The sequence below is a fragment of the Pocillopora verrucosa genome, chromosome 3, assembly GCF_036669915.1.
Source record: "Pocillopora verrucosa isolate sample1 chromosome 3, ASM3666991v2, whole genome shotgun sequence".
Lineage (NCBI taxonomy): Eukaryota > Metazoa > Cnidaria > Anthozoa > Scleractinia > Pocilloporidae > Pocillopora > Pocillopora verrucosa.
This window is the reverse complement of record NC_089314.1, coordinates 30,483,252-30,510,994: the sequence shown is the minus strand read 5'-3', so window position 1 is coordinate 30,510,994 and position 27,743 is coordinate 30,483,252. Positions and strand designations below refer to the sequence as shown.

General features: G+C 38.4%; 5 protein-coding genes across 6 annotated transcripts; 2 read left to right on the top strand and 3 right to left on the bottom strand.

The window, feature by feature from the left end:
• The first annotated feature begins 798 nt into the window (after positions 1–798).
• LOC131774628 (5-hydroxytryptamine receptor 5B-like) lies at positions 799–1,785 on the top strand. The gene has a single exon (XM_059090680.2). It carries the CDS (start codon positions 799–801, stop codon positions 1,783–1,785), a length of 987 nt encoding a protein of 328 aa, XP_058946663.2.
• Positions 1,786–10,842: 9,057 nt separating this feature from the next.
• On the bottom strand, positions 10,843–11,988 carry LOC136279705 (uncharacterized). The gene has a single exon (XM_066163648.1). It carries the CDS (start codon positions 11,986–11,988, stop codon positions 10,843–10,845), a length of 1,146 nt encoding a protein of 381 aa, XP_066019745.1.
• A 2,088-nt stretch (positions 11,989–14,076) lies between these two features.
• On the top strand, positions 14,077–17,651 carry LOC131774525 (ankyrin and armadillo repeat-containing protein). Its single transcript, XM_059090573.2, has 2 exons — positions 14,077–16,724; positions 17,452–17,651. The coding sequence occupies exons 1-2, from the start codon at positions 14,482–14,484 to the stop codon at positions 17,645–17,647; spliced, it is 2,439 nt and encodes an 812-aa protein (XP_058946556.2). The 5' UTR covers positions 14,077–14,481; the 3' UTR covers positions 17,648–17,651.
• Positions 17,652–18,929: 1,278 nt separating this feature from the next.
• On the bottom strand, positions 18,930–23,083 carry LOC131774526 (cytosolic iron-sulfur assembly component 2B). Of its 2 annotated transcripts, XM_066163789.1 has the most exons (5): positions 22,953–23,083; positions 21,537–21,742; positions 20,957–21,002; positions 19,761–19,859; positions 18,930–19,070 (listed from the first exon to the last, which is right to left on the bottom strand). In XM_066163789.1, the coding sequence occupies exons 1-4, from the start codon at positions 23,071–23,073 to the stop codon at positions 19,762–19,764; spliced, it is 471 nt and encodes a 156-aa protein (XP_066019886.1). In that variant the 5' UTR covers positions 23,074–23,083; the 3' UTR covers positions 18,930–19,070; position 19,761. The 2 variants fall into 2 exon arrangements, with proteins under 2 accessions (XP_066019886.1, XP_066019885.1); XM_066163788.1 differs by lacking the exon at positions 18,930–19,070 and having other exon boundaries at positions 19,077–19,859.
• A 908-nt stretch (positions 23,084–23,991) lies between these two features.
• On the bottom strand, positions 23,992–25,819 carry LOC136279913 (uncharacterized). Its single transcript, XM_066164377.1, has 2 exons — positions 25,686–25,819; positions 23,992–25,466 (listed from the first exon to the last, which is right to left on the bottom strand). Exon 2 carries the CDS (start codon positions 25,263–25,265, stop codon positions 24,225–24,227), a length of 1,041 nt encoding a protein of 346 aa, XP_066020474.1. The 5' UTR covers positions 25,266–25,466; positions 25,686–25,819; the 3' UTR covers positions 23,992–24,224.
• Positions 25,820–27,743: the final 1,924 nt, after the last annotated feature.

Here is a 27,743-nt window from a genome sequence, read left to right as displayed (position 1 = left end):
ATTTTAGCATTAGTTTGATCTAAAAGAAATAATTAAAATCATGAAATATGGCCATCATCAAATTAGTTTTGGCCTCATGTTCAATATTATATCCAAGGACATTTCACTGAGTTTTCTGAGCTGCTGTTGACACGAATTTATCTTAAGATTAAAAAAATTTCAAATGTCAATAAAAAATATTGATAATGTATTCTTTTGTTTGTCGCACGTAAGGAACACCTTTCATCAAGGCTTGAAATTATGTTTTATAACTTACTCTCTTCTCAAAAAGAAGCGGAAATTGAGTGATATTATCAAATCAGAAATAAATCCAAAAGTGTTTTTCTACTGACGTAAAGAAAGATTACATGACGTTACTTAGAGAAAATATCAACATCAGCCTCAGCGTTTTAACACTTCGTCCTTAAGGCAACTTTTTTATTTTTCTGAAAGCGGCCCGCATATTAGCATTTTTGATGATTGTGAACAAAAGATTGAAGGAACCGCATACAGTAATTGAGGAGCCTCGTCCAGCACAGAGACAAAAAATTGATCAAATAACAATTAGTTTTTTGGTTTATGCTTCAAGAATGAGTGACGTTTAAATGTGTAAGACAGGGAACTCGAACATCAGCTGGGAAGCCGAAAAAGGAATATAACATCGATCCACTTCTCACCTCGTATCAGCTCGGATCGCTACCTACACAATTATCAGCTACGCAGCAAAAAAAATATATTATTATTGATTATTTTATCAGCGACAGCCTTACTCAAACAAACACTGCAAATATAGTCACACGACAATCTGACTGCCGCAAGATGTCGATTGATTCAGTTCTCACCACCTCCTTCCTGGTGTTCGTATCTGTTGTAGGAACCGCTGGAAATTTATCGGTCATTGTCGCCATTCTTTACAAGCGAAGGCTAAGAACTATTCCCAATTATTTTATCTTTGATTTGGCTGTATGTGACTTGCTGACAGTCTCCCTGGCTGTTCCTTTACGTCTTGTAGAAGTGTTTCAGCCGGGCCTCATTCCTTGTGGTGTTGTCATAGCAGTGAATATTCTCTTCGATGGATTATCAAGGATAAACATCGTTTTTATCTGCATTGACAGACTCACAGCTGTGAAATTTCCTTTCAAATACAATTTGTACATGACAAACAGAGCTGTTGCTGTTTTTGTGGCAAGTGGATGGACTATCGTGACACTTTTTGCAATTTTACCGATTGTGGGCGTCGGCTTAGCTCCCGAAGAAGTCCTTCGCCACAATCATGGTTTATGCTTCTTCTCAACAAATTTATCCACTTCGTATTTGCTAACGTTTCTGATCGGTTTCTGTTTGTTGCCGTTGATATTGGCTACATCAATCAACTGCTTTCTTCTCAAAGCCAGCCACAGGCAATTGCGGGTCATTCACGTACAACAAGTGCAGGTGGAAAATAGTGTTAACACTTACTATCGTAATGTCAGCGCAATGTTATTCAGCGGCAGAAATCAACCGGCAAGTACAGGGCAGTACAACAGGACATTCGCCCTTAAACAAAAGCGAGTTGCAAGGATGGTCATAATTTTGGTGGGGTTTTTTATAATCCTTGTTCTGCCTATCACAATAATTGATCTTGTCGGAGCATTTGGAGTATCTAAAGTGCCGCCTGTAGTCACTAAAATTGCCGTTTGTATGATATACACAAACGCAATGATAAACGTTTTTGTTTACGCGGGCTTTAACGGAGAGTTTCAAAGAACTTTTGTTGAGATGTTTCAAGCGGGTAAGGCAAAATTCCGTGCTCTAGTATCTCTCTAGTGATTGAAATAAGTATCTATTGTCGTTTTTACGACCAGCTAAAGATGAGGATATTCCAGCCTAAAAATACCGATTCTTATACTGAACAGTTTATTCAAGGATTTTTCTTCTTTTAGATCTGATTTTCAACCAAAAACCATATTTTCATTCTTATTAGTGTTTTCGTTCCTTTGCAAGTTGTTTTACTTCAACTGAAACCGCAAAAAGAGCAGTTTGGCTAACTACAGAAAAAGTTAACAATATAAATGAATGCATAATTGTATGAGTTCTTCAAACCTCCAATTTACGCCTCCGTGCGCGCACGAAACTTGATCAAGTTTAGTCATGAATACATGGGCAGTAAACATATATACACAAGTTAAAATTCACCTCAATAGCATAAACTGAACCCCTGATATGATCAGTTTTTTTTATCAAGTTTTAATTCCGATGGAGATCGTTTAAGACAGTCTTGAATGAAAAATTGACTCTCCGCATTAAGTTATGTGACGATGATGGAGGTGTATATTTTTCTAATAGTTTTGTTTGCTTTCTGTTGATTTTCAATAAGTAAATCTAATTTCAAATTTTCTATTGAGGTTCTGGAAGCCCTTTAAAGTAGAATAATTACATTGTCGTATTGTCTAAGTTGGAAATTCAAATTCTTTTTTTTTTTTTTTTTTTGATGACCAGATTTTATGTGCAAATATCCAGCAGTGGAACATTTAAATAGGGCTGCAAAAGGAGGGAAATATCATATCAAAACACAAATTAACTTAAAGAAATACGATTTCTTAATTACTTCAATGAAGAAAAACTGAACTAATGATTAAATTGTAATAACAAGTATTTGAACTTTTTTCCTGTTATGTAGATTTGATAAATTTAACTCAATTTCCGTTTTAATTTAATAACGTTGACAATTTGATTTCCAAACAAATTATGGGGATGTAATCTGTATCGCAGCACACTTATTATAACATAATGTAATTATCAAACGGGAAATGATAATGCATTTGATGAGCCGCATGAAGACTCTTGATTTTTCATATTGATTTTTCTGTCTCTTCAAAGCTTGATTAAAAATTCAGTACATTTCATACACTGCATGAAAAAGTAACACATGTTGTGCTTCCCTTGATTTTTCAAAACATTCGCCAGAGGGGCAGGCCGTTTGTCAAGGTTACAGAGAAGCAATTTACATTTTGGAAGTCGATTCTGAGTTTGAGCTTTTCTGCAGAGAGATCATTTACTGCAGTTATTTCGCGATTCACACATCTTTTTTCTTTAATATTAATTATTTAACCGAGAGAGGATTTTTAAATGAACTTGATTTAACGAAAATCTCTAACGATTATTCAACTGTTACTACTATCCTATTCAACATTCGCTCTGACGAAGGGCTAACGCTTAAAACGCCAGCTTTAGAAACTCTTTACGGTGGCCAATTTACATTATCAACTCAGTTCCTAAAACCAAATTGTCTTGTCTGAAAGACCAACAAGGGCTTAAGAGGGCAGGAAAGACTGGGTCGGTAGAATAGAATTTCCCATTACTTAAAACAAAAACAAAGGGAAAGAGAGGGATTGCAGAAATCAGAGGATAGAGCTTTGAAAAATTATGGCGTCGGCAGGGAGAAGAAGAGATGAGGGCGGAAGAGGAGCGAAAGCAAAAACCGCGACAATAATAGCGCTAAGATAATTAAATCCACAATTTCAAGCTCCCCTCTCTTCATGGAGATCTGAGAATACGAGTCTGCTGACAAATGTCAATTCTAACACCTCTATCAGTCTTGAAGTCTCTTGGTGGCCTGCCTAAAAAGTCCTCTCGGCTAATTTTAATTTGCATTCAAAATGGAACCTTTGCTCGCACTTATTGCAATCCAAAGAAATAACAGTTCCCTCAAAATCATTTCGGAAAGTTCATAGTGAGAGACGAGGAAGTTGGAGGCTTAGAAGTCGAAAGTTATGAATTAAGATCCCGAAGTCGGTAGTCAGAAAATTATATGTCAATGGTTCGAAGTACACTCCAAACTCCGAACTCCGAAATCGAATGTCTGAAGTCGTAAATTGAAAATCCGAAGCCGGAAGTCAGAAAATTTTACTCCGAACCCGAAATCGAATGTCCAAAATTAAATCCGAAGTATGAAGTCGTAGATTAAAAATTCGAAGCCGGAAACCAAGAAATTGAAAGTCGATAGCCGGAAGTAAAAATCGAATGTCTGAGAACCAAAGTTAGAAATCAGAGGTCGGAGGAATCGTTGAAGCATTAATTTTCTGGCCGGTAACGAAACAAGTTACAATTGTTTCCACTAAGCCTTTATAGACAACTAATGATTAAGGGAAAATCAGGTCTTGAAACCCACAGTAAAGTCAATAAGAGTCTATTTATAAAGGTAAGCACAAATGTGAAGTATTTCAGGTGTATGTCGAGGTTCAGTATGGCGTTTTTTTGTTTTTTTGTTTTAATTATTTTTTTGTTTTTTGTGGTTTACGGGTTTGTTTGTTTGTTTGTTTGTTTGTTTTTTCATTATTTATTTTTAATTTATTTTCATTGTTACCTTTTTGTTTCAAATTGTTCCTTTCTTTATTTTTCAAGTCAAACTTCTATACCCTTTTTCCTCGAATAAGCGCCCAGGCGCTTATTTAAAATTTCAGCTTAAAAGGAGGGCACTTATTCGCAGAAGGGCGCATATTAGTTAGCGCAGCAATAATAAAAAATTAAAAGGACAGATGACGCAAATATATGGAACTCTGCTCGAAAATGGAGACAGAAATAATTGGAGGAGACTTAACGGAAAAGAAACTACTCTCCTGCACTGGTTCCGCTGTAGTCGAGGCTTAACGAATTACGAATAAAGTAGCAATGAAAACAGGTTTTCCACGTATCCCTACTATTTAAGACCGTGAGGGAGGAAAGGGAGAGGCACTTATTCGAGGGGGCGCTTTATTGACATTATGGCCTAGGGGATGAGCATTCATTCGAAGGGGGGGCGCTTGTTGGAGCGAGGGCGCTTATTCGAGGAAATACGTTATTTCATTACTTATCATTTTACTTTTTGACGCTCGTATGATACGTAGTAGGGCACTGAAACTTTAAAATTGCTTCTTTTTATGATGATCAGATCATGCATAGACACTGCAACGCTTACACCGCTTCCCTTAAGATAAAAACACGATGAATAGACACCGCAACTTTAAAACTGCTTCCTTGTTAACAACCACATGATGCTCAGACAGCGCAACTTTTAATCTGCTTCCCTGTTGACAACCACATGATGCACAGACATCGCAACTTTAAAAACTGCTCCCTTGTTGACAACCATATGATGCACAGACACCGCAACTTTTAAACGGCTTCCTTGTTGACAAACACACGATGCATAGAAACCGCAACTTTTTGAACTGCTACCTTGTTGACAAACACATGATGCGTTGACACCGCAACTTTTAAGTTGCTTCTTTATTGACAAACACATGATGCATTGACACCGCAATTTTTAAACTGTTTCCTTGTTGAAAAACACATAATACATAGACACCAGAACTTTCAAACTGTTTCCTTAAAATGCTTTTCCTATAAAAGTAGAAGGTGGTTTCTTAAGCCAAATCTTACAAAGGAAACGGAGCAAATGTCTCATGTCACAGTTGCAGTCATTATAACCAATGCAAAGGGTGATATTTAGTTACAGCTAACATTTTCATTATATAACCGCCAAGATACATGTATATTACATATTGTACAGTTTATACAAACTTCATGAAGAATCGGTTTATCTCGTTCCATTCTTACCTGAACAGCTAAGCAGCACTCTTTGCATGTAGAGTTCTGTTGATCGGTTTCCTCCATTTCTGCCTTGAATACCACTGATTTGAGCAGGTACTTGATTCCAATAATACTAAAATAAAACCCATACAGCCATTTGATAACAAATACGCACAAAGCAAACATTATACAATATACATTCACTGTAGAGTCCTGATGTTTCCCTCGACTTCGTCTCGGGAAACGTCAGGATTCGAGGGAAAACAAAACTAACTAGTTTCCCGAGGGACCATACATTAAGTGCTTTGCTATATATTTAGACTTTAATAGTTATAGGGAAAAAACGTGCTGTTGTATTCGGCGCGCGGGCAACAACTGCGCAATTGTATCCCGGTCGGGACACATGACCAAGAATCAACCAATCACAGTGCTCGTTTTGTTGAGTGAAAGTCTAGGTATATAACAATGCTAATTATGTGATAAGAACAATAACTGCACCAGTTTCATATATCTCAGCCGGCAGATAAAGTACCTGAGAACAAAATCGGTAGATCTGAGGTTTAACTCCCTCTTCAACTCCCTGTATTTCTGTTAAAAATAGCATGCATACATGGGTTTCTTTGTTTAAATTTGATTCGTCTGTTTCGATGTGATTTTTGTTTTCATTTTTTTTCACGTTTAATATTCGGCTTAAGATGATTTTGATTCTAATCTTTCTTATTTTCCGTAGATATACATTTCATAATTGTCGCTGAAACATACTTGTACTTCTCAGCCAGTGTATATTCAAAATTCCAATTGCGTCTAATATCTTTACTTAAAGTTAATGTGTTTAATGACTGAAACAGCTGGAACGTACTTCACGAATCGTCGATAACTCTAATTTATTTCTTACCTAAACAGTTAAGCAGCTCTCTTTATATTTAAAGCCCTTTTGGTTTGTCCACTAGATCGCTGACATGAAATCCAACTTGAATATATTTGCAGTTTGATTCCAGCAAAATAATAACTACATCTTTATCACCTGCTGATCACGCACTCAGGAAGCAAACAAAATACAATGCTTAGTACGAGAAAACAATGACTGCACGAGATTTGACAGCAAAACACGTATATCGGAGGTTTGAATCCCCACGAGTGTCGACCAAAAGTTTTCATTTCCGCCTGTATTTTATACCGAAAATACACGGTATTATTTTTAATTCCTCCGTGAAAAGTCGACCCACATTTTTCTCAGCTCAGCTGGAAGAGCATTTTATACCAATATTGGAAAGTCTGAGGTTTGAATCCTCAGGTACATTTACCCAAAATGTTTCTTTCTAATAATAATTGATATTTAAACAGGGTGACGCCTTCAGTCACAAGACTGGTATCAACGGGGGCCCTGCTATAAGGGCATTTCGTAGCAAAGTTGAATGAAATGAGATTTGAATCCTCACAAAGGTCGACCCGAATTTGTTGTTCTGCCCAGCAAGTAAAGCTGATGGCGAAGTTTTAAGGTGTAAGGTTTTAATCCTAACAGACGTTGATCCAGATATGTTTTTTTTTATTCTGCTCAGCTAATAAAGTAATGGGCAGTTTTCTTGGAAAATACTTTGGATTAAGATATCATAGACAATTAGTTCTTGTGGTCCCTCTCAAGCTAAGCTCTGGAAGCTTCAGTCGCCATTATTGAGTTCTGCTGAGACCAATTTGTCTCACTGTTTAGTTAAGAAAGTATTCCCCTGACTTTGAATGCCAAATGTGCCGGAGGAAAGAGAAAGTACAATCCCTGCTTGAATACAGACACAGTCCTCTGGTGGTTACAGCCGACACCTGAAATGGGTCAAGACCTCCGGGTTTGAGACCTATGTATCGACTATTCTCGTTTCATCAAAAACAAAAAAAAACAAAAAGGAAAAAAATGATACGAGCTTACGCCGAGGTACCAGAGGGCGAGACCGAAGTATGGGCAATCTGCACTGCACCTCTCCTCGGGACGCGAAAATAAACAAGCACTGAGTGGAGTGCACGAAACTCTCCACCCAATTGGGATCGCCTTATTTGGGCTGACTGCTTGAGGTTCGAATCCTCAAAAGGGACTCAGATTAAAATATTTCTTTTTCACAATCCTATATATGGTACCATTTGATTTCTGCGCTCCTAATTGTCCCCTGGCAGTGAAATGTCTTTCCCTGGAACATGATCCTCCTGCTGGAAAAGATAAAACATATGAACAAATTACTAGGAATTTATAAGAGAGGGAAAATCTATTCACAGGAAATCACATCATGTAGCACATTAACTTGACATCAGTCTGAAGGGCCGATCACTTCGAAGCTTTAACCTCCCCCCTTCCTCCCAGGCAGCCCACGGACATTTCAACATCGTCTGTGTCGGGGGGTGGGGGATTTGAAACTGAAGTGTTACGTCTTTCCAGCGCAATACAAGTGTTATGTTTTTTAATCTAAAGCCGTTTTAGGTAAATAGCTCACTTTCGCGAGCAAATGGCTCAGAAGAAAAAGTCTATTCGGTCCAGTCTGGGTTTTAAGGCTTTGTCAATAAGTAGAATGTCATGATCGCTGACTTTGCCTTTTACAAAAATATTGACCATTAAATCCTGCACTTTGGTGGAGTATTTAAACACAATTTTTGCCCTAAGGGATAAACGATGCTTTATTTGTTCAGTAAAGTGCAACTAAGATTAATTCCATCATGAAAATGATTTGCAAATATTACTGTGCTAACTGAACAAGGGTTTTGACTTTTATTGTTTCAATTTTTCCATGATTTCTCGAGAAACGCTTTGTGTGTATTTACATTCCATTATTGCCTCTGACAAAGTTGCAGTCCTCCATCAGTTTATATAGAAAAATTTTGCAGGTTTCTAAGGCTAGCTTCTCCTTCAAAAAAAAAGGTACTTTGGAGTCTGTTTGGATTTCTTTTAGAGCATATTTCATCATTGAGTCCCAATCTTACTCTTGAATTTCATAACTTCCAAAATTCCCACCTAAAAATAAATAGCACATCTATGTCAGGAAGGAATAAAACCCCGGCCCTTCTCAAAGATGTTGTCGAATGGCCAGGAACATTTACCTTGGTCACTGGCTTTCCAAATTAGGAGTGTCCGCCTTTGTAATCACGCACAAGTTCAGCGACTCTGTTTCAATTAGAACTGGCTATGTCCTACCTCTGGTAACCTTGAACAAAATGGAAAAAGTATTAACTGTATAAATAAGAAATATCTTTTTACACATCAAAATCATGGATTTTCGTAAAATGTTGATAGCATTGGTAATAGAAAAGACACATAGAGAATAATGCATGGGCGCGCGGAATTCCTCTTCGAGTGTTTAACTCGATAACGTACGAGTGAGATGTCGAGTTGAACACGAGAAAAGAAATTCCATGTCTACAAGCAACAATGTATTATTCTGTTTATCACATAAACCCAATAGCCCTCTAATGACAAGAATAACCGACTTCATTAATGAATGAAAATAAATGAGTCGACAATCCCCAAATAACAATCGTAAAGTGCGTTGGCGCTAACTCTTAAGATGGAAAAATGCGCTGAATCACGATTATAAAAACAACAATGGTCCTAATTTTAATACAATTTTCAATATACAAAATTCTCAGTTATTGAATTGCACCTTACCGACAGAAGAAATCTTTTAGAATCAAATCGACCGGTGGCCAGTTTTCGACTTTCATTCTCAGCCGCGAGAAACGCCATCACCAGAGCCACTGAATACGTAACTTTCGGCTTTTCTTTTCTATATTTGTTTTCTTCCCCTTTTAGGAAGGTTTGAACCTCACTGTCTGTCAGTGATATGGATTTTTTAGCGTTCTAGCCGCCATAATCCGAGAAAGTTCCGACAAACTACCTTGTATTGAGAATCGTGAAGGCTTTGACGTTGATTCAGCAACCTGACCGAGTGGCGCGAAAAGCGAGTGACGTGTTAGCAGTTGATTGGTGATATCAAATACACGCTGTGACAGCTTTTCTCAACGCTGGAAATCTTTGTATAACTTACTACCAATCACGCCTGTGTGGCACATAGGGCAGCAACGAAATCCTTCCAACCCTGCCTATCTTTAGCCAGTTTTTCAATGGTGCTCCAGCTGTAATTGAGCCCCCTTAGTCTCTTCTCTACTGTCCTCCGCCAAGTTGTTTTCGGGCGCCCTCTGCTTCGTTTGCCTTAAGGTGTCCAGTGCATTGCAATTCTGGCTATGATGTTACTGGCCTTCCGCATCTCATGACCGATCCACCTCCATCTTCTCCTGTTGACAAGTGTACGAATATCCTCCTGCTTGGTTTACCTCAGTAGCTGGTCGTTTGATATTTTCTGAGGCCAGAAGATTCTCAGAATCTTCCTGAGGTTAGCTGTGTGGAAGGAGGCTAGTTTTGAGAGGTCCTGTTCTGTCATTCGCCAGCATTCCGAGCCGTAAAGGAGAGTTGACAATACGCAGCTCTGATAGATTCTAAGCTTCGTATTTGTGCTGTAGCTTGCTGACCTCCACCCTGATCTTAAGCTCATAAAAGCATTTCTTGCTTTGTTCAATCTGCTTTGTATATCTACACTAGTACCCCCATCTTGGCAGAGCACACTTCCGAGGTATGTGAACTTGTTGGTGTATGGAATGTCTTGTCCTCTTACCCTGATCTTTGTTTCGGAAGGGAAATTAACACACATGGCCTCCGTCTTCTTCAAGCTAATTCTCAAGCCGACCTGGTTGCTGAACATGCTGAGCCGGTCTGTCTTTTCCTGAAAGTGCTGTCGTGTGTGGGACAATAGGGCTGAATCATCTGCGAAGTCGAGGTCTTCGAGTATAGTAAAAGGGGTGCATCTTATACCTCTTCGCTGATCTTCCATTGTTCGACATGACACATCCCTGCCGTACATCGGTTTTAACTTCAAAACTTAGATCTCCCTGACCGATGCAACATGTGAAATTTGAGCAGAAGCATTTGATGATATTAATAATGCGTTGTGGAATGCCATATGCTCTTAGAATCTGCCAAAGACTGTCCCTGTGAATGCTGTCAAACGCTTTCTCATAGTCGATGAAATTTACATACAACTCCCTGTTCCACTCAGTACATTGCTCAAGTATGTTCCGCAGTGTGAAAATATGATCCGTACATCCACGCCCCTTGCGAAATCCAGAGTGCTCGTTCCGCAGGAGGTCGTCAACAGCTTGGGTGATGCGCTGTATAATGACCTTGCAAAAGATTTTACTCGGCACAGACAAAAGGGTAATTCCTCGCCAGTTGTTACAATCACTTAGAGAACCTTTCTTTGGTATCTTGATTATCACTCCTCTGCTCTAATCTGTCGGAATTTCTTCCTGCTCCCAGATCTTTGTAAATAAGGGGGTCAGCATGGTTGCAGCAAGCTCAGGGTCTGCTTTAAACAGCTCGGCATTTAGATTATCATGGCCAGGAGCTTTTCCATTCTTCAGGGAATTAATGGCTTGGATGATTTTCCTCCTAGTTGGAACGTCTGTGCTGATGTCAAGGTCGGTTGCGGCTTCCTGGATGTTTGGCACTACTGTTGGTGGTGGTGGTCTGTCTAAAAGCTCTCTAAAGTGCTTCGTCCAGCGCCGTTGCTGCTCTCCCTCTGATGTTAATAAGATACCGTTCTTGTCCTTTACAATCACGTTGGTTGTATGGCATTTACCTGTTATGATCATGATGACCTTATATACTGTTCCTTGCTCATTGCGTGCAGCTGCCTCCTCCGCCTGGGATGCAAGGTTCTCTATGTACTTCCGTTTATCTGCTCTTGTTCGGCGTTTCACCTCTTTGTTCGCTGCCCGATACATCTCTTGATGTCTTTCTTTAAGCCGTTGGGATTTCGCGTCCATAACTTTCTTCTTTAATCTCCGTCTACTTCCAATTGCTTTCCAGGTATCAGGTGACATCCATTCCTTAACAGCCTCGAATCTGTTGCGCACCTCCAGGATAAAAGATTTTCGCACATTTGGGTGTTTCAGTTGGCTCACATCGAAACGGCTGCGCCCCTTGGTTAGACGCCCTGCTCTCTTTAATTTCAGTTTAAGGCAGGCTGTTTCAAGATGATAGTCACTTCCAATGTCAGCTCCTCTCCTCACCTTGAAATCCCGAAGGGATCTCCGATAGAAATTGTCTTTCATATCATCTTCACTATCATTGGTCGGAGCGTAACATTGAATCAGGGTCAAGTTATTTTGCTTTCCTTTCAGCCTGGCCTTTATGAGGCGACTATTAATAGGTTTCCATTCCAACAGCGATCTATCTGCTCCTTTCTTCAGAATAACTGCCACGCCTTCACGGTGTAACTCATCATCCCGCCCAGAATACAATACCGTCTCGCCTGACACCGTCTTTAATCTCCCTGTCCCAATCCATCTGCTTTCACTTACGCCCAATACATGCAAGTTATACCGTCTCATTTCTGTTGTAACCTGTGCAAGCTTCCCAGTTTCGCACATGGTACGTAGATTTCAAAAACCAATCCTGATCTTGGTTTTTGCACTCATCATTTCCAACTTCATGCCAATAGTTTCCTTCTGGCTTTCACCACTGGTAGTCATACGGTTCGAAGACCTTGGAAGGTCTGCGTGCAGGATATTGGTTGTCTTCGTTGCTGTTTCTGTAACAAATTCTTTTTACAGGATAAGGTTGTTAGCCTTAAGCCTAACCCCCATGCCTGGAGGGCCGTGGGACTGTCTTTAGTCTGGACCCCACGCCTTGACCTTTCCGGCTTGGGAGGCCCTACCTGGGGTGTAAACACCCCCGTCGGCATAGCTCTTGGAGTCGCTGGGACGCACAAGCCACTCAGCCACGACGAGGCAACAGTCCCAGTGAGTGGTCTTTGTATAACACAAAGTTTATATGATAAAGTTTATACGATTAAGTTTATATGATGTTACATCATTCGTTTACATCTACTCTGTTTTTATATAAAATATAATATGTAATTTTGTTTAAAATTAGATATAGGTAACGTGATGTTTCTAATAACATCGAAATCTAGGAAACGTTGTTTGAGCACATTAATATGCATTCTGCGACAACAATTGAATCGTATAAAGTTGGAAACTTTCTGCCCATCTATGTCCCACACTTGTTTGCTATTCCTTCGTTGTGACATTTTATCACGCAGCAACTTTCTGATAACAAATTGTTTCAAACTTCAAACTAGCCCAATGCTGTTGGAAGTTGTGAACTTTTGGTGAGGTTTGAATTTGAAGCGTGATCAGTTCGCAAGAGTTTTATCATAAAAGTTTTGACAAAACTCGTCCAAGTCTCGCATCTTGGCTGTTAAAAGAACTGCAAGATGTTTTTAGCTATCGTCCACCAGGAATGATAAAGACAGTCATCAAATGTAATGGTGATATGAAGGATATCTAATGAATCCGTCCTTTTTCAGCGTCATAAAGTAAACAGTCACCGTTAAAAAATTCAAAAATTACCATTTTGGATGAGGTGCGCATGACAGTAAAAAAAACTTAGTGGAATTCAAGTAGTTTTACGTTCAAAGGCGCAAAATATTCGCACGCACTAATGATCGCTAATTATTTCAAATTCTACCTCTGCAACACCTTTTTGTTCCCTTTTCGCATTTGCATAGCGGTAAAAAATTTCTCCTCCTCTTTGACCCGAGTGACATGTTTTTTTTTCTTTTTAGCAAAGACGGCTTCATTTGAATGATGCCTAGGGTCTAAGAAAGTCAATCGCTTAATGCAAGCTGGGGCGTGGAGGGGGGTGGGGTGCGGTTGTAATTTAATACATGATTTTAAGTTTCCGTTTCAGTTTATAGAACAGTGGACGCAAAAAATTATGCGTTCTGGCCGTGTCTTATATGTATCAGCACTCCAAGGCCCCAATCGCAAGCTACGTGTACTAACTTAGTAGACTTCTGAAACATTTCATGGTCCTCTCATTTTAAACCAAAACATCTGTCTTAACCCAGACACCATTTTTTAGGTTACGTCGAGTGTATCGATACCAGCTATCTTGCAATTGATTTCCTCAGATTTACTTAACGACAGGCAGTTAGAGAATACATAAGAGAGCCTTATTGAAGGTTCAGGTAGATTTAATCACGACAGAGCCAAAATCCTCCAACTCCTCCCTCCCCCCTCCCCCCTCCCCCCTCTTCTCCCGCAGGCGACAAACTGAGCTTCACCTTGTAAAACATCTGGCCTCGAATGTGCGAAGGTTGTAAAACGCTATCCATAGGATAAATCTCTATCCGGTGGATAAAGCTATTCGTTTTGCTATCACTTATCCGCCGGAAAGCAATTTATCCGTTGGATAACGTTATCCGCCCTTCATACAACTGGACCCTGAAGACCCTCAAAATTAGTAAAAATATTGATACTATAGTAATTTGGCAAAGATGACTTCTTGATAAATGATAAGCCTTGTAATGAATGACTTAAATGAGGAGTTTAAACCAGATCTGACTACTCCACCGACGAACAAAGAGAACAATCAATACAACTGACCAATCACATTGCCTTACTCATTTCTAATTTATGATTCGTTTGAAAGGTTATCTGCTAGGTAAACTCTTCAATGCTGTTTCTGCGCATTCCCACGCAGCATTTTTGTCGAGAAATGGGAAACGTGTTTCGAATAAGTGAGAAATTTTAGCTTATATAGGAGATAAACAGATTTCATGGTGACTTAGTGCTTTCTATTGTAACACTGAAGTTGACTTGGCGATTGATCGTTCTTTTCAAGTGCGTAGCAACCTTCGTTAGCAACTGAACAGCTCGATTGACAACACTTGAGGATTTCATAAAATCTGAACCAGGAATGAGATCATAGGTACCTTGATCCAGCGAAATGTCTTTTTATCTGGCTTTCAAGGTATTTTGTCGTTGGATTACACCCTTATAAAAATACAATTTTGAGCTTTCGGACGAGCCCCGTTGTGTCTTCGAGTTGAGTGGTCCAGCTCGGCTTATGTAAACATGGATGAATTTGATGAAAATGGTTGGGCTCATGTACATCACGCAGCTTGCAATGGCTATTACAAGAGTGTTAGTCGTTTCATAAAATCCAGAGAGGACCAATTAGAGCTTGAGACTCAAGATGGACAACAGCTGACTCCATTTCTACTAGCGTGTATGAACGGCCATGTTGACACCGTACAACTTCTGGCGGAAGAGTTGGGTGCTAATCTCAAGGCTAAAGATCGAAAACTGTTTGGCGCTGTGGAGCTTGCAGCATTGAAGGATCACATTGGCGTTTTGGAGTATCTTTTAAAGTTGGACAGTCCAGATCTCGAAGTGTGGAAAAATCTTATTCGTGGTCTGTCGGTAAGTGATCTGGAGACATCGTGCGCTAAAGCACTAGTGGAACTTACGAGTGAGGGAAACTCTGATCATTTAGAATCGTTTTTAAATGCCGGAGGAGTCCAAGCTCTCTTAGGATTATTGAAAAATTCATTATCCAGCGTAGAGTCAAATATATTTGCTCTTTCTGTGTTGCTGAATCTTGTTAAGGACGAAAGAGGTAAGGAACAACTTTCTAAAAGCAAAGCTGTTCCTCCAATTATTTTACAACTTACCGACACCCCACGAGATGTTTATCTTCCTGCTACAAGGCTGCTTGAGGCCTTGGCATATAATGATGACAACAAAGAGGCTACAGTTAACAATGGTGGAATAGAATCATTGGTGAGGTTACTCCAGCACACCGAGGACGAAGAGGTGGTGGAATCAGCCCTAAGTACATTAAGAGTGTTATCTATCTCAAATTCTGAGGTACAAGCAACTGTGGGGAGTAATAATGAAATATGGAACTCACTGGTCAGCTTGCTAACAACAGTGAAAAACAAACATGTGCTAGCTGCTGTGGCGAAAACAGTGGGTGCTATTGTCAAGGGAAACATGGCTAATCAAAATGCATTTGTGGCTAAAAATGGAGTTCAGCCATTGATGGAATTGATGCGATTGCGATCAAGAGAATGTCAATTTGCTTCAGTTGAAGGAATTCATGCACTAGCAGAAGGTAATGAGGGCAATCAGAGAATTGTAACAGAACATGGATGCGTTATGATGCTGATGCGACTGTTGAAGCGATCCAGAGCAGCTGATTTAAGGACCCTCACGGCAGGAGCACTCTGGGCAATTGCTGGGGAAAAGAATGCACAGAGACGGTCCATTGCAGCAGAAATTGGGATTAACCTCCTCACTGAATTTCTATCTGAGAATTTACCTCAGAGCTTACACTTCATTGGCTCAGAAGCTCTTGGTGTTCTTGCAGAGGGAGTCAGAAACAAAAGGGATGAAATTGCCCAAGCAAATGGTGTGATGCCATTGGTTCGTCTTTTGGGGAAATCCAACACACCAGCATACATTATCCTAAGTGTACTACAGACATTACGTGCACTGTGTCTCTGCCTTAGCTTCAGACCTCATATCCAAAATCAAGATGCTGTTACCAGAGAAGGGGGCCTGAAATTTCTGATCAGATACATGGTGCAAGCAAGACAGGACATTATCAAAGCAGAAGCTGCCTATACTCTTGGCTGTGTTTGTTTGAGAAACTCTACCAACATGAAAGCAACACTGGATCATAAAGACTTCAGCTTTGTTCATATTTTGCGACAGCTTTATGATGAAGATGAAGAGGTGCACCTTCTTGCTGGAGCTGCACTCTCTGTTTTTGCTTACAATAATGTGACCAACCAAAGAAATATTGCAGTGTCTGGGGGAGTAAGGTACCACAGCTTTGTCCCATTCTTGGAGCAGAAAAATGAAAGGTTAGCTACCTATACAGCATTTCAAGTGGTGGTTTTATCCCGGATCATTCCAGATGAGGACCAATCTTTGACCTCAGCAACTGGAATTAAAATGTTGGTGTCACTTCTTGACTCAACTACAGAAGACATCCAATGTGCTGCTGCAAATTTTATTGGAGGACTTGCTCATTCAAGAGCAGGAATTCCAGGTGCCATTATCTCCATAGGAACTATCCCCATACTGGGCAAACTGTTGACATCACAGTATGAAACTGTGCAGGCAGCAGCTGCAGTTGCCCTGGGTTACTTGAGCTATGACAGTATTGGGGAAAGACAGCTTCTAAGTTTGTGCCGGCATGATCCTTTTCTTTATGAAGTGATTCAGTTTCATGCAGGAAAAGTGAAACTGTCTCGACAATTTGTTGAGAGATGGCAACACTGCAAGAGAATTGGTCTTCCCCCCATAATGTGAGTGAAACTATTTTTTGAGTGTACCACTGATCTATGTAGTTTGTGTACATGTCCTATGTGATTGTTTCATATAGAAATTGCAGTGAAGCAGGGCTGTTCTTGTGCTCCAGTCATGAACCCAAGTCTCACAGACTTCTAACTTTTACTTTTAAGCAACCTGTTTGATTACTTGTACACCCTAATTTGTATTAAAGCTTTCTTAAACAAGGAACCCCCAAAGTTTTTAAGCAAGAGTCTTCAGGCACCCAGTGATTCTTAATAGAGCACAGCTTTGTAACTGTTGAACATGCATGTTTTTTAAATTACTCTCAACTGGTTATTTTCATTTATTTCCAAATCAAAACTTCAAACTGGCAGGGAATTCTTCTTATTGGTCAATTTTTCACAGAATTTTTGAAATGTTAACCTTACAGCTTTTCCTTTGCTAAGGTAGCTTAAGTTTTATTCTGAAACAGTTATTGCAGCCAAGCCCAGCAGAATTAAATGTTTCTAAGAAATTATAATGAGACAATAACAGTGTACATAAACGCAATTCATCTCGTCTTTTTAATGTAAACTTTTTCATCCAATGTCTGTCATTTTTGTTGGTAAGAAATGAGCAAATTCACATATTTGTATCAGAAATATGTGTAGTTTAAGTGATTCACATCGAGAGATACAATTACAATGATATTTAGAAAATTATTATTTGGCTGATGAATGTTTTATTTCTTTTTTCTTTCAGGAAAAAGCCTGATCCATTTCTGTCTGTGGGTCAGAAGATGGTAACAGCTCATTTTGCACTGGATGCTGAGCAAACATTTACAGTTGCCAGCACTAATGATTCACCAGTGGTTGCCTCAGATGGATTGCCGGAACGGAAATTATCTGCCACAACCAGTATGAGAACTGGTACAATTTTGAGACTTCCAATAGCATAAAAACTGGTTATATTGATAGTAGGATGAAAAAAAACTGTGCTTGAAATGTGGTCAAATAGTTTTCTGTAAGTTAAGAATATATTCAATGCTGAAAGCCTTCTATAACTACCTCTTGTATCAATTCAAAAAATTATATTATCTTAGGACATTAAGATATTCACTATAGTACTGGGATTCCATAGAAATTAGCATAAACTTCAAAGGATTTTGTGAAACCGTGGTGCTGCATCAAATGAGTTGATAGCGTAAATTGGCCTCCATAAAGAATTTTAAAGCTGATGTTTCAAGAGTTATCTCTTTGCCATTTGCTCTGAGGAAGGGCTAACACTCCAAACATCAGCTTTGAAACTCTTTACAGCAGCCAACTTACGTTATCAACTAAGTTGATAATACTAAATTAACCTGTTAACCATAGCTACAATCAGGAAGTGCATTGTTGTTCTGAAAGTCATATTGTGTCATGTAAGCTGCAGGATATGATATGAATGCAAACCCAAGGGAAGTGCTGTATTTGAGCTTCTGATTCTTTTTCCAGTTTCTTATATATCCCAAGTGCTTCTAAACAGTTGACATTAATCCACAGCCCTCTGAGTTGTGCATACTTGCACAGTTAATTTAGAGACCATAGATGATTTCTCAAGCTTTTAAGTCAAACAGATTAGCTGATATTGTAATTTTATGATGTTGTGGTACTTTTGTTAATAACTAACTTCTTTGGACCAATGCCAGTAGGCCAATTTCTGCAGGATCTCTCCATGTTGAACATTATCGTGCATTAATTAAGAACAATTTGATGTCCTCTTTGTTATTCATCTTCATTTATTCAGTATCATTAGAGAGTGTGTTGTGTTTGTAATGATTCCAGAGAAAGAAAAAAAATTTTAGACAATGAGGTTTTCAGTGAATTTTCATTCTTAAGCTTTGTTTAAGTGCTGCATTTTTTGTGTGAACAACGGTTCCTCATACTTATTTGACTATGAAGATATTTTAAATGGTTTAACAATTTACAGAACTTTGATCATAGTCTTTAATACAACTTATTTATTCTGATATCTTGTACTTGTATTATATATTTAAATCTGATTAACTATGGCTAAATAGCCTTTTCAAACATAAAACATTCTTTGTACATACATGAGCATGTAAATGTGGTTCATACATTTTGTAAACTGAGATTGTTACATGTACAGTGTATGTAAGGATTTAAAAGTTCTTAATTTATAACTCTCATACCATTGAGTTAGTAGTACAAGTATTAATGAGCTTTTTCAACAATTTCATAAAGTGTTATGTACAACGATAACAGTATGTCTTATAATAAAAAGAGACGTTAGATATACAGCCTGTGACTAACAATCACACCTCAATGTACTTCCATCTGGTCTAGAACTTTAATTTTCCAAGAAATACTCCTCCCTATTCCCTATAGTCAACAAAGGTAAAGTGGTTGGTTTATTATCTTTTAATCAGACTAGGTAGATTGCTTGCTGTACAAAATTGACTTAGAATTAAAACCCAGCTGTAGTTTCCATTTTAAACATAATAGGTTTTTGTATTTTATTCATTAAATTTGGGGGACAGTACAGGGAAAATATAACAATATGCACATTGACCCTCAGTTAGCTGTTAATTTAATCCCCCCCTCCAATTCTGCCCACCATGATAAGCCCCTGTCTAGGGGTGGGTGAAATCTTTCCTTTTCTTTGGGTGAAAAGACTAGACCAAACAACAGCTGTATCCTACATATAGGATGTTTGGGATAACCTGTCTTGTGCCACTGTTTATTAAATCAAGCCACAGCATTACTAGCAGCATAGTGAACCTCTGCTTTCACTGAATGTTTTAAAATTTGAAGTAAATGGAGAGTGAGGAACTTCTGTTTGGGTGTGCCAACATCATGAAAGTCTAGTGTTCCCACAGTACTATAATACTTTTCAAATCAGATGGAGTTCACACATTTAAGCTGATTGTCAGGCAAATACATGTAGATTGTATTTTTAGCTGCCACCCTTCGCAGCAAACTGTGAAATGCTGACTAACTGCCTAGATTATCCTTCAGTGCAATTTTTGCAGCCATATACAGTTTTTTCCCATTACAAATATTATAAGCCACCTCAGTGACGCACTGTGAGGCACTGATTTACAACTTCCAACAAATGAGTGTTTTCCAAAGCTGCAGCAACTCGTTCTTTATCAGCCAGCTGCTTGTTTACTGAAGAAGAAACAAAGGAACGAGGGAATGCATGGTAACAACACAAACATCAAAATAGAGAACCACGATTCCCACTTGGTTGAGGGGAATGTTGCTAAAATGTTGTTATAGAAAAACAGCAAAAAAAGGAAGAGAGAAAAGCTAAATAGGAATTAATAAGCAAATAAATCCCCTTCACATGATCTAAATCTGTTGTTTCAATTTCCACCTGCCAGAGATGGTTAACACATTAAAGTAAATTTTAACCAATTTATGATTTTTTCCTTTCCTTTTTACCTATTTTTGAATCAGTGGAAACATCATTAATAGAAGGTTAATCCTGGCATGGGAGAAAAAGACTTTCTTAATCAGTTTGTATGTCATTAGTTTTTTCCTGTTTCATTTCTGTCTTTTTCTTTGACATTGCTAGTGTAACAAGGTATGCAAAGTTTTAAGGGGGTAAGTTTCCAAAAAAAATGTGGTGCTGCATTTGTGGGAGAGTATTGCTCTGACGAAGGGCTAACACTTGAAATGTCAGCTTTTTTACCCTTTATGGTGGCCAGTTTACATTTTCAACCCAGTTGTTAACACTAAATTACATGCTATGCAAAGTTTTACTGGGGTTCAATTGGGGATAAGCACAGGTGGTCATTACATCTGTCTGTTACCTCTTAAGTTTACACCCTAACATCAGTATGTACATTCTCTACATTTTCTAACTGGTGCTTACAAGGAGAATTTGTTTAACAGTCAACAGCTTTTTCAGTTGATGACCATTTCCTTTATTTTCATGACCATAATGTGAGATTCAAGGGTGATATTGTAAGGAGAAATAAGATGCTAGTCACTATCAGAGGTCAGATGGTTGACCCATTAAAACCTAACATCAGTATGCATATTCTCCATACTGTTCTCTATACATTTTCTTACGTGCTGCCAAGGAGAATTTGTTTAACAATTAAAGCTTCTTTAGTTGGTGATCATTTCTTCTATTCTCCTGACCTTAGTGTTAGATTCAAGGGGAATCTTACAGAGAGAAATTGGATGCTAGTCATTCCTAGGTGTTAAATGGCTTAAAGGAGTTTACACTGAATAAACATAGAAAAAAAAACCATTACCTGCATCTTCTGAAGCATGGGCACCAGGGGTTATGCTGATATCAACCTGGAAAATAATAAGTTCAAAAATATTACTACTAAATTAAAAGTAAATGACCATGACTCTTGAATGCTACCTGTCTAAAGAAGTACTCATCAGTGCTTGGTGAGTAAGAGAACTTTTACATGAGAAATGTTTAAATCAAATATCACGAATACCATAAAAGAAATAGGTAGCAGGGTACAGCGTCATTGGATTTATTCCTGAAATTGACATACTTTCTTAAAAAAATTTGTTTTGTCTTTTCTCTTAATTTCCTAAAAAATCATCAAGAACAAGTTTCAATATCAAGGTAAATGCAGAATAAGCTTGGTTACCAGGGGTTGAGTACAAATTTAGTGCTGTAGAGCAAACATTCCTTTTCAGAGATATATAATTTCTCTATTGATGTCACCAGTAAGTTCCTCACAGGGAGCTTTTGATTACAGAATACAATCAGGTTGAGATCACAGGGATTTAAGCACAAACAGGAGAAATCTGTGTTTACAATATGGATTAAATTAGCACAGAGTGAGATCTAATAAATAAAGTATATTGTACCTTGAATCTTTCAGGCAGTGATCTTAAAAGCTGGACTCGTATTGCCAAACCAATCAGGGTTGCCATACTACAGTGAGGAATTGTTGGAGTGAACTGAACTTTCACATAATTATTTGCATCATCCACCTCTACTAAAGACTGTTCCACAACATTCAGCTGCTCCAGAGTAAGAGGATGTTCAGGATCATTGATAGAACGAATCAGATGTTCCTTCAGTAAAGGTAAATAGGAATTTATCATTGTGGCCAGATCACTTAAATTTTTTGCCAGGTCACATCCAAGTCAACCTATTCACACCTTGTTTGGCACTTCTGTCATGCTAGTGACAGAAGAAAATTAGAGCATATACAAAAAAGGGCACTCAGAGCTATTTACTGCAACAGATCATCAAGTTATGATAAATTACTGAATACAGCTAATCTATGCACCCTGTGTAACAGATGGTTACAGGATATAGCTGTTCTTATGTACGAGACAAAAAACAACATTTCCCTAAAATATATTGCAGACCTTTTCCAAATGGCAAACACCAAATTTTCACTGAGAAACAAAGAGTTTGCCATGCCTAGATTCAATACAACTACACATGGAAAGTATTCCATCAGATACATTGGCCCAAAGGTGTGGAGTCTAATACCTCAAAATATAAGAGACCTTCCTGCACTATTTGTATTTAGGCAGCGTATTAGAAAGCTTGATTTAAATCCTTACTGACCGATGCTCAATGTTCTGATTGTATTTTATGTCGTACTTAATAGACACTTTAGTATTTCATTAAGTCTATGAACATGTAAATAATGTCATCCACTGCATACTCGTTTTATCAATTGTAAACAGTGTTATCAATTTTAATTAAAAAGGTATAATAACTGTTTATTTTAATTTCAATTTATTTATGGTGTCCCCATTTAGTGATTCTTTACTGCTATTTCAGTTTGACACTTAAATAAAGGTATTCATTCATTCCTTCATTCATTCAAGTCCACAGTTTTAGACAAATACAAGTTCTAGTTAGCACAGGGGGTCATCTTACTTTCTCTTTCCGACAATTTGCTTGTAGTTGGCATTTAACTTCTGTGGTTTTCTAGCACTTAGCATCATTTTATGTCGACTGTCAGTAACTGATTCATTGTTGCATGTCTACGATAAATTGTTTTATAACAAGAACTGAACATTAACTATTAATTTTGAGAGAGAGTGTCTCCACAGCTGTTCGGTCACGAACCAAAAAGAGACTAGCTGGCTTGTGAAAATTTTTGGACTAAAAAACAAACTCTTGATTGACCAAAAATCCTTGACGTACATGTATAACAATCAAATGGCACTGTCACTTTTAAGCGTGACAGTTCAGGCGATAGAACGAAAGCATTTAAATAACGGATCAAATTATGAGAGAAACCCGTTGTTAAAGGATATCAAATACTTCTCGTTCATCGATCTTGTCCACAACATCCTCATTTTCTTCGTCAGGGAGAATTTCCCGCTCTGTTTTCTGCAGGAAAATAGTCGGGTTTGCGTTTTCTAAAGTTGTCGCCATTTTGAATACCGCTTCCCATTGAATGATGGGACTGTTCTTGCACTAATAACGCCTGTTTGGGTTTAGCTCATCCACAGGACTAGCTATGCCAGACAAACGTATTTATATTTATGGAGCAAATGAGATCTCTCTGATTGACCTTCGCGAGGTAAAGTTGTGAAATTTGTACTTCTTATCTAGCCTGCGAACGAGCCCTTATTACGAGTACTACAGACCGCGCGTTTCTCCGCCCGCGGGAATTTCGAATTTGTGGTGAAGTCTGGGGAGAGATTTGTCGGGATCTAGCACATCAGTAATAGCTGTGGTTCCCTTGCAAACTCGCTTTGCTCAAAGCATCATACTTTCATGATGGCGAAAAACGCTCTTGCCGAACACTCATAACGAAGACCTGCGTGCGGGCTGTGTATTATGTGGAGATCACTTTCTTATCGAATTGTATGCAACCGTAGAGAGAACATGGCAGGAAATCTTACAGTATGTTTAATTCAAGTAAGATGTTTTATGTGGTGGTAATACGTTTTACAAAAATCTCTGAGAAAATCAGGTTGATACATGCTTAGATCCAAATCTATGTCACCATGTTTGAGCTTAGGAAATTACCTTACATCAGTAACACAGTTAAAAAAAATTAGCCCTAGACGGCTGGCTTATTTATTAGACTCAAGTGAAACAGTGTTGGATTTTTTATACTGAGATAAGACTCTTCTAGTACTCCAGCGATGTACCTTTATGATCCTGTACGGTAAAAATTTCTTTTTCAAAGTTGGTGCATTTACACTTCCATACTTGCATTAAATTTTATATATTTTGTTTTAATCTCAGTCAAGTTATGTGTGAATGACACAACTACAGCTATAAGTATTTTTCATAAAAAGCTCAGACCAATTTTTTTTAAAATTAATTTGTTATGGCAAGCATATTGTTAATCTTTCACTCTACTCAATTACTTTTTTTTCTCGTTTTCCATCTGCCTTCTCTCGCATTATCTCTCTCTCCCTCTCTCTCTCTCTCGTACTTCTTCTTTCATTTCCTTCTTTGAAAACAGCAAAATATGACTGAGTCAGTCAGATAGTAGGGTGAATGGAAAATAAACAAAATGGCCGTATCTCTTTGTTATTTGAAATCGAAATAATTATACCACACTGCATTATTTATTTATCAGCAATATTCCCTTTTGAGCTAGGCGGACATGTTTGGCACTGTGGAGTCGGCGGAGGTGGGTATGGTATTTTTGACAGAGGACTCTCAGGTCTCTTCGCATCATTCTCATGCCCCTTGTAATCACCATCGATAGGCTGGTTGTCCTGTGGAGCTGAAGGAATCTTGTGTAACAGAGGTAGCCTTATAGGATATTTGCGTGATTGGAGAGCTTTAGTAATCTTTGGTTGCTCACAGACTTCCCACTGGTACAAAACAATTTTGGGAAAAAAGAGATCTTCAGTCACCGCACTTGATTTTCTAAAATAGTTAGGTGTTCCGGGTCGACTTTCCGGAAATTTGCACGAAACTAAAACCCTTGCTGGTGGACCTTTACGGGCCAAATGTTGTCTTTGCTGGTCGAAGAGATCGACGTTTTTCAAACCACTTGCTTGGGTTTCTCTTCTCTTTCTTGTTTTTCTCTCTGGTGTGTTAGGCTCTTTCTTCTTTACTTCGGCGCTTTGCGGTTTCTTCTTCGAATGGACGCTTAAGAGCCTTTCTCCATCAGTCTCGGGTATTCTTTCCAGAGACGAGTGGAAGGCGTACCGAGAGAGGTCGATGTTCGCTGTCGCTAAGTTAGCAGTTGTACATGCAGGTTCATAGATGAGATAGTCTGCACAATTGATGACTGGCTCCCTTTTGAATTTATCACCAGTGTTTTCGCGTGGAGAGAGAGCAATGTTTGCCACGTTTAAAAAACCGGTTGGGTCGGGTGAACTAATCGTTCTTTCAAGTGGAGGGACGGCGGTGGATTTTTTCTGTAACTTGGGAAGATTCACGCCGTTGCACGAACTGTTGTACCTCTTCTCGGTCTTTTGCCCTGATCTCTCTCTTTTGCATTCGTTGACGCCCTTGTTACCACAGAAAAGGGGAAGACGATCAGAGACCCTGTTGTTGTTCTCAGGAATTGAATCAAGTATGTCGATGACCTGTGATGACTTTTTGTAATCATTTATTTTATCCCCAAACGAGGGCAAAATGCTTCTCTCACGCATTCTCAAGGTGTTTATAAACAAATCACGAAGTGAACAAGGATTTTTTGTAATGAGTTGAACTGCCTCTTCAACTTTCGCTTCTTTCCAAGTGTTCCGTAAGAATGTCTTTCTTTTGCGAAATCGTCTGGCTGTTATTATCTGTTTGAAACTCAGATAATATTGCTATTTTATCACTCTTCCTTCTTTGCTTTTATTTTTGATCTGCGAAGTAAACAAAAATGTCTCCGGTTCAACATGGAATTCAATTCCCGTGAGAAAATGCAACTGAGATGGGTAACATCGTTGACTCAAACTCTGAATTAAATTGGGTATCTGGTTGCTGTAACTTGTTTTGTATAGAAGGTTTGTAGATAGCTTGTGGTGAAACATGATTCCTCATTTGTATGCCAATAATTTACATTTCTAACATCTAAAACTTACATTAATATCCAAAAAAACGGAGAAATTTACCACCAGTGGATAGTAGAAATACGTCGAAGTGTGAGAGGTTTGCGTCGAGTTTAAAGCACTCTCAGCTCTAGCTCTAGCTCTTGCTCTTGTTGTGTACAATGTTGTGTTGTTGTGATTCACCTTAAGTTTATCCGCAAAATTAGGCCCACCACTGAGAAGTTGACTTGTTTCATAAACATTTTAGAGCAGGTGATATTTTGATCTGTTTATTAAATCTCAAGTATTCTTGGTCAAGTGTATTTGTAAGTTCTGAGTTCGTTTTTTGTTCAATTAGCATATGTACACATTTTTATGTGTCATTCACATTGAATAATTTGTCTATACTGCTAAGGTAAAAAGTAAGGGTGACATAAACAAGACCTCACATTGATACAAATAGTAAATAAAGAATCTCACAAAAAGGTAGCTCTATTTACTGTCCTGCTCTTAAAAGTCGAAAGATTGTTTTTTTTTTGTTCGTAATACAATTAGACAAATAAGATAAATCGGAAGTGTACAGAACGATAACATTCTAAGACATCAATTGCTGCATCTCCATCTCGCTTACCTTAATGTCTTGACGAACTTGTTATTTTCGATGCTTTAAGCAAACACCAAGTTTCTTTAAACCGTGCTTTTGTCTTCAAGCTGTTTTCAAATATGTCAATAACCCCAGCAGCAAACAGCGCAGTAAGCGCAGTGAGACGCCAAGTTTCAACACTTAACAATTAGACTGTTTACGTATCTATGTCTTTTTTCTCTTTTCGGTATCTCTAAATAAAAAATGTATTCTTGACATGATCATGAAAACACATCAATCAAAAACGCCAAAATAAACTGCAAACAATAATGTTCGACGCCTTCATTTTTTTTAGAGGAATGAAATATTTTGAAGGGCATTTTGAAGATGGAATTACTCAGAAATTCCCATCCAGAGTGAAATTCATTCGGTGTTTATCGACAGATATGAGCTAATGACTTTTGTTTCCTCCTTTTATTCTAACCTTTTGATGAAGAATTTAAAAAATGGGCTATCTTAAAGGTAGCTCTAAACGTTTGTGCGCAAAAACGGGTTAATTCCTGCGAGCTTGAGAAACAAAGACTTTTAATCATGTCGCCAGAAAAGGTGAAAGAAATAATTAGCTTTCATAGATTCATCACCTGCATGGCTATCGACACTGGTTTTGTTATTGTTTACTTCAGTTTTTTCCCATTGTTGTTTCGTTCCTCTACATCTTTCCCCATGCTATGCAGTCAGAAATGATCGGAACATATTTCAGCCATAAAAAAACAGAGACCTCTTTACTTTACTTAAACTTGAAAACGAACTTCATGAAGCTACGTTTCGTCATTCGTCAGGAAATTGTCGTAAAGAAAAATCAGAAAATCAGTTGAAGGAGAAGAAACTTTCGCTTGAGAGTGTTTCGGTTTCTAGAACTCTCGCCGAGTCACTTAATTGATTACTGTGGCGAGTAAAAACTGACTGAATTAGCGTCTCAAAAATGCGCTGTTTTCGATGGCGCAGTAAACAGCTCAATGATTCGAGATGTTTCGATGCCTGATTGGAAAACTGGGTCGACTTTATGGAGTACAGGTGTGCTAATTAGTTAACCTCTCGAGAAAAACAAATTTAAAATTTAAAATAAAATGGCGAAGTTTCCTCTTCTCATTCTTCTGGTGTTTTCTTGTTCGATCGATGTCGCATAGTAAGAAAGAAGACGATCCGAAAAAAATAAAATCACCGCCAAGGCTCTAGTTCAGCGCACGCGGAGGCTTCAAGAACTGGTCAAAAACATGCGAAAACACAGTGTGAGAAGCAAAACACCTTTAACATGCTTCTTCGATGTTTTTCACATGTCTCTCTCATGACAAATTTCATGTACATATGAGTGAAATATCCATGTGAAAGAATTACAAAAACCGTATGAAGACCGCGCCTAAACTTTACCTTTACGAGAACCCGAGTACGCGCAGATATAAGTTTGGTTTCTACAGATGTTTCGCAAGAGGCATCACTCGTGTTATAAAGCCAGTTTCCCAGGCCTCACA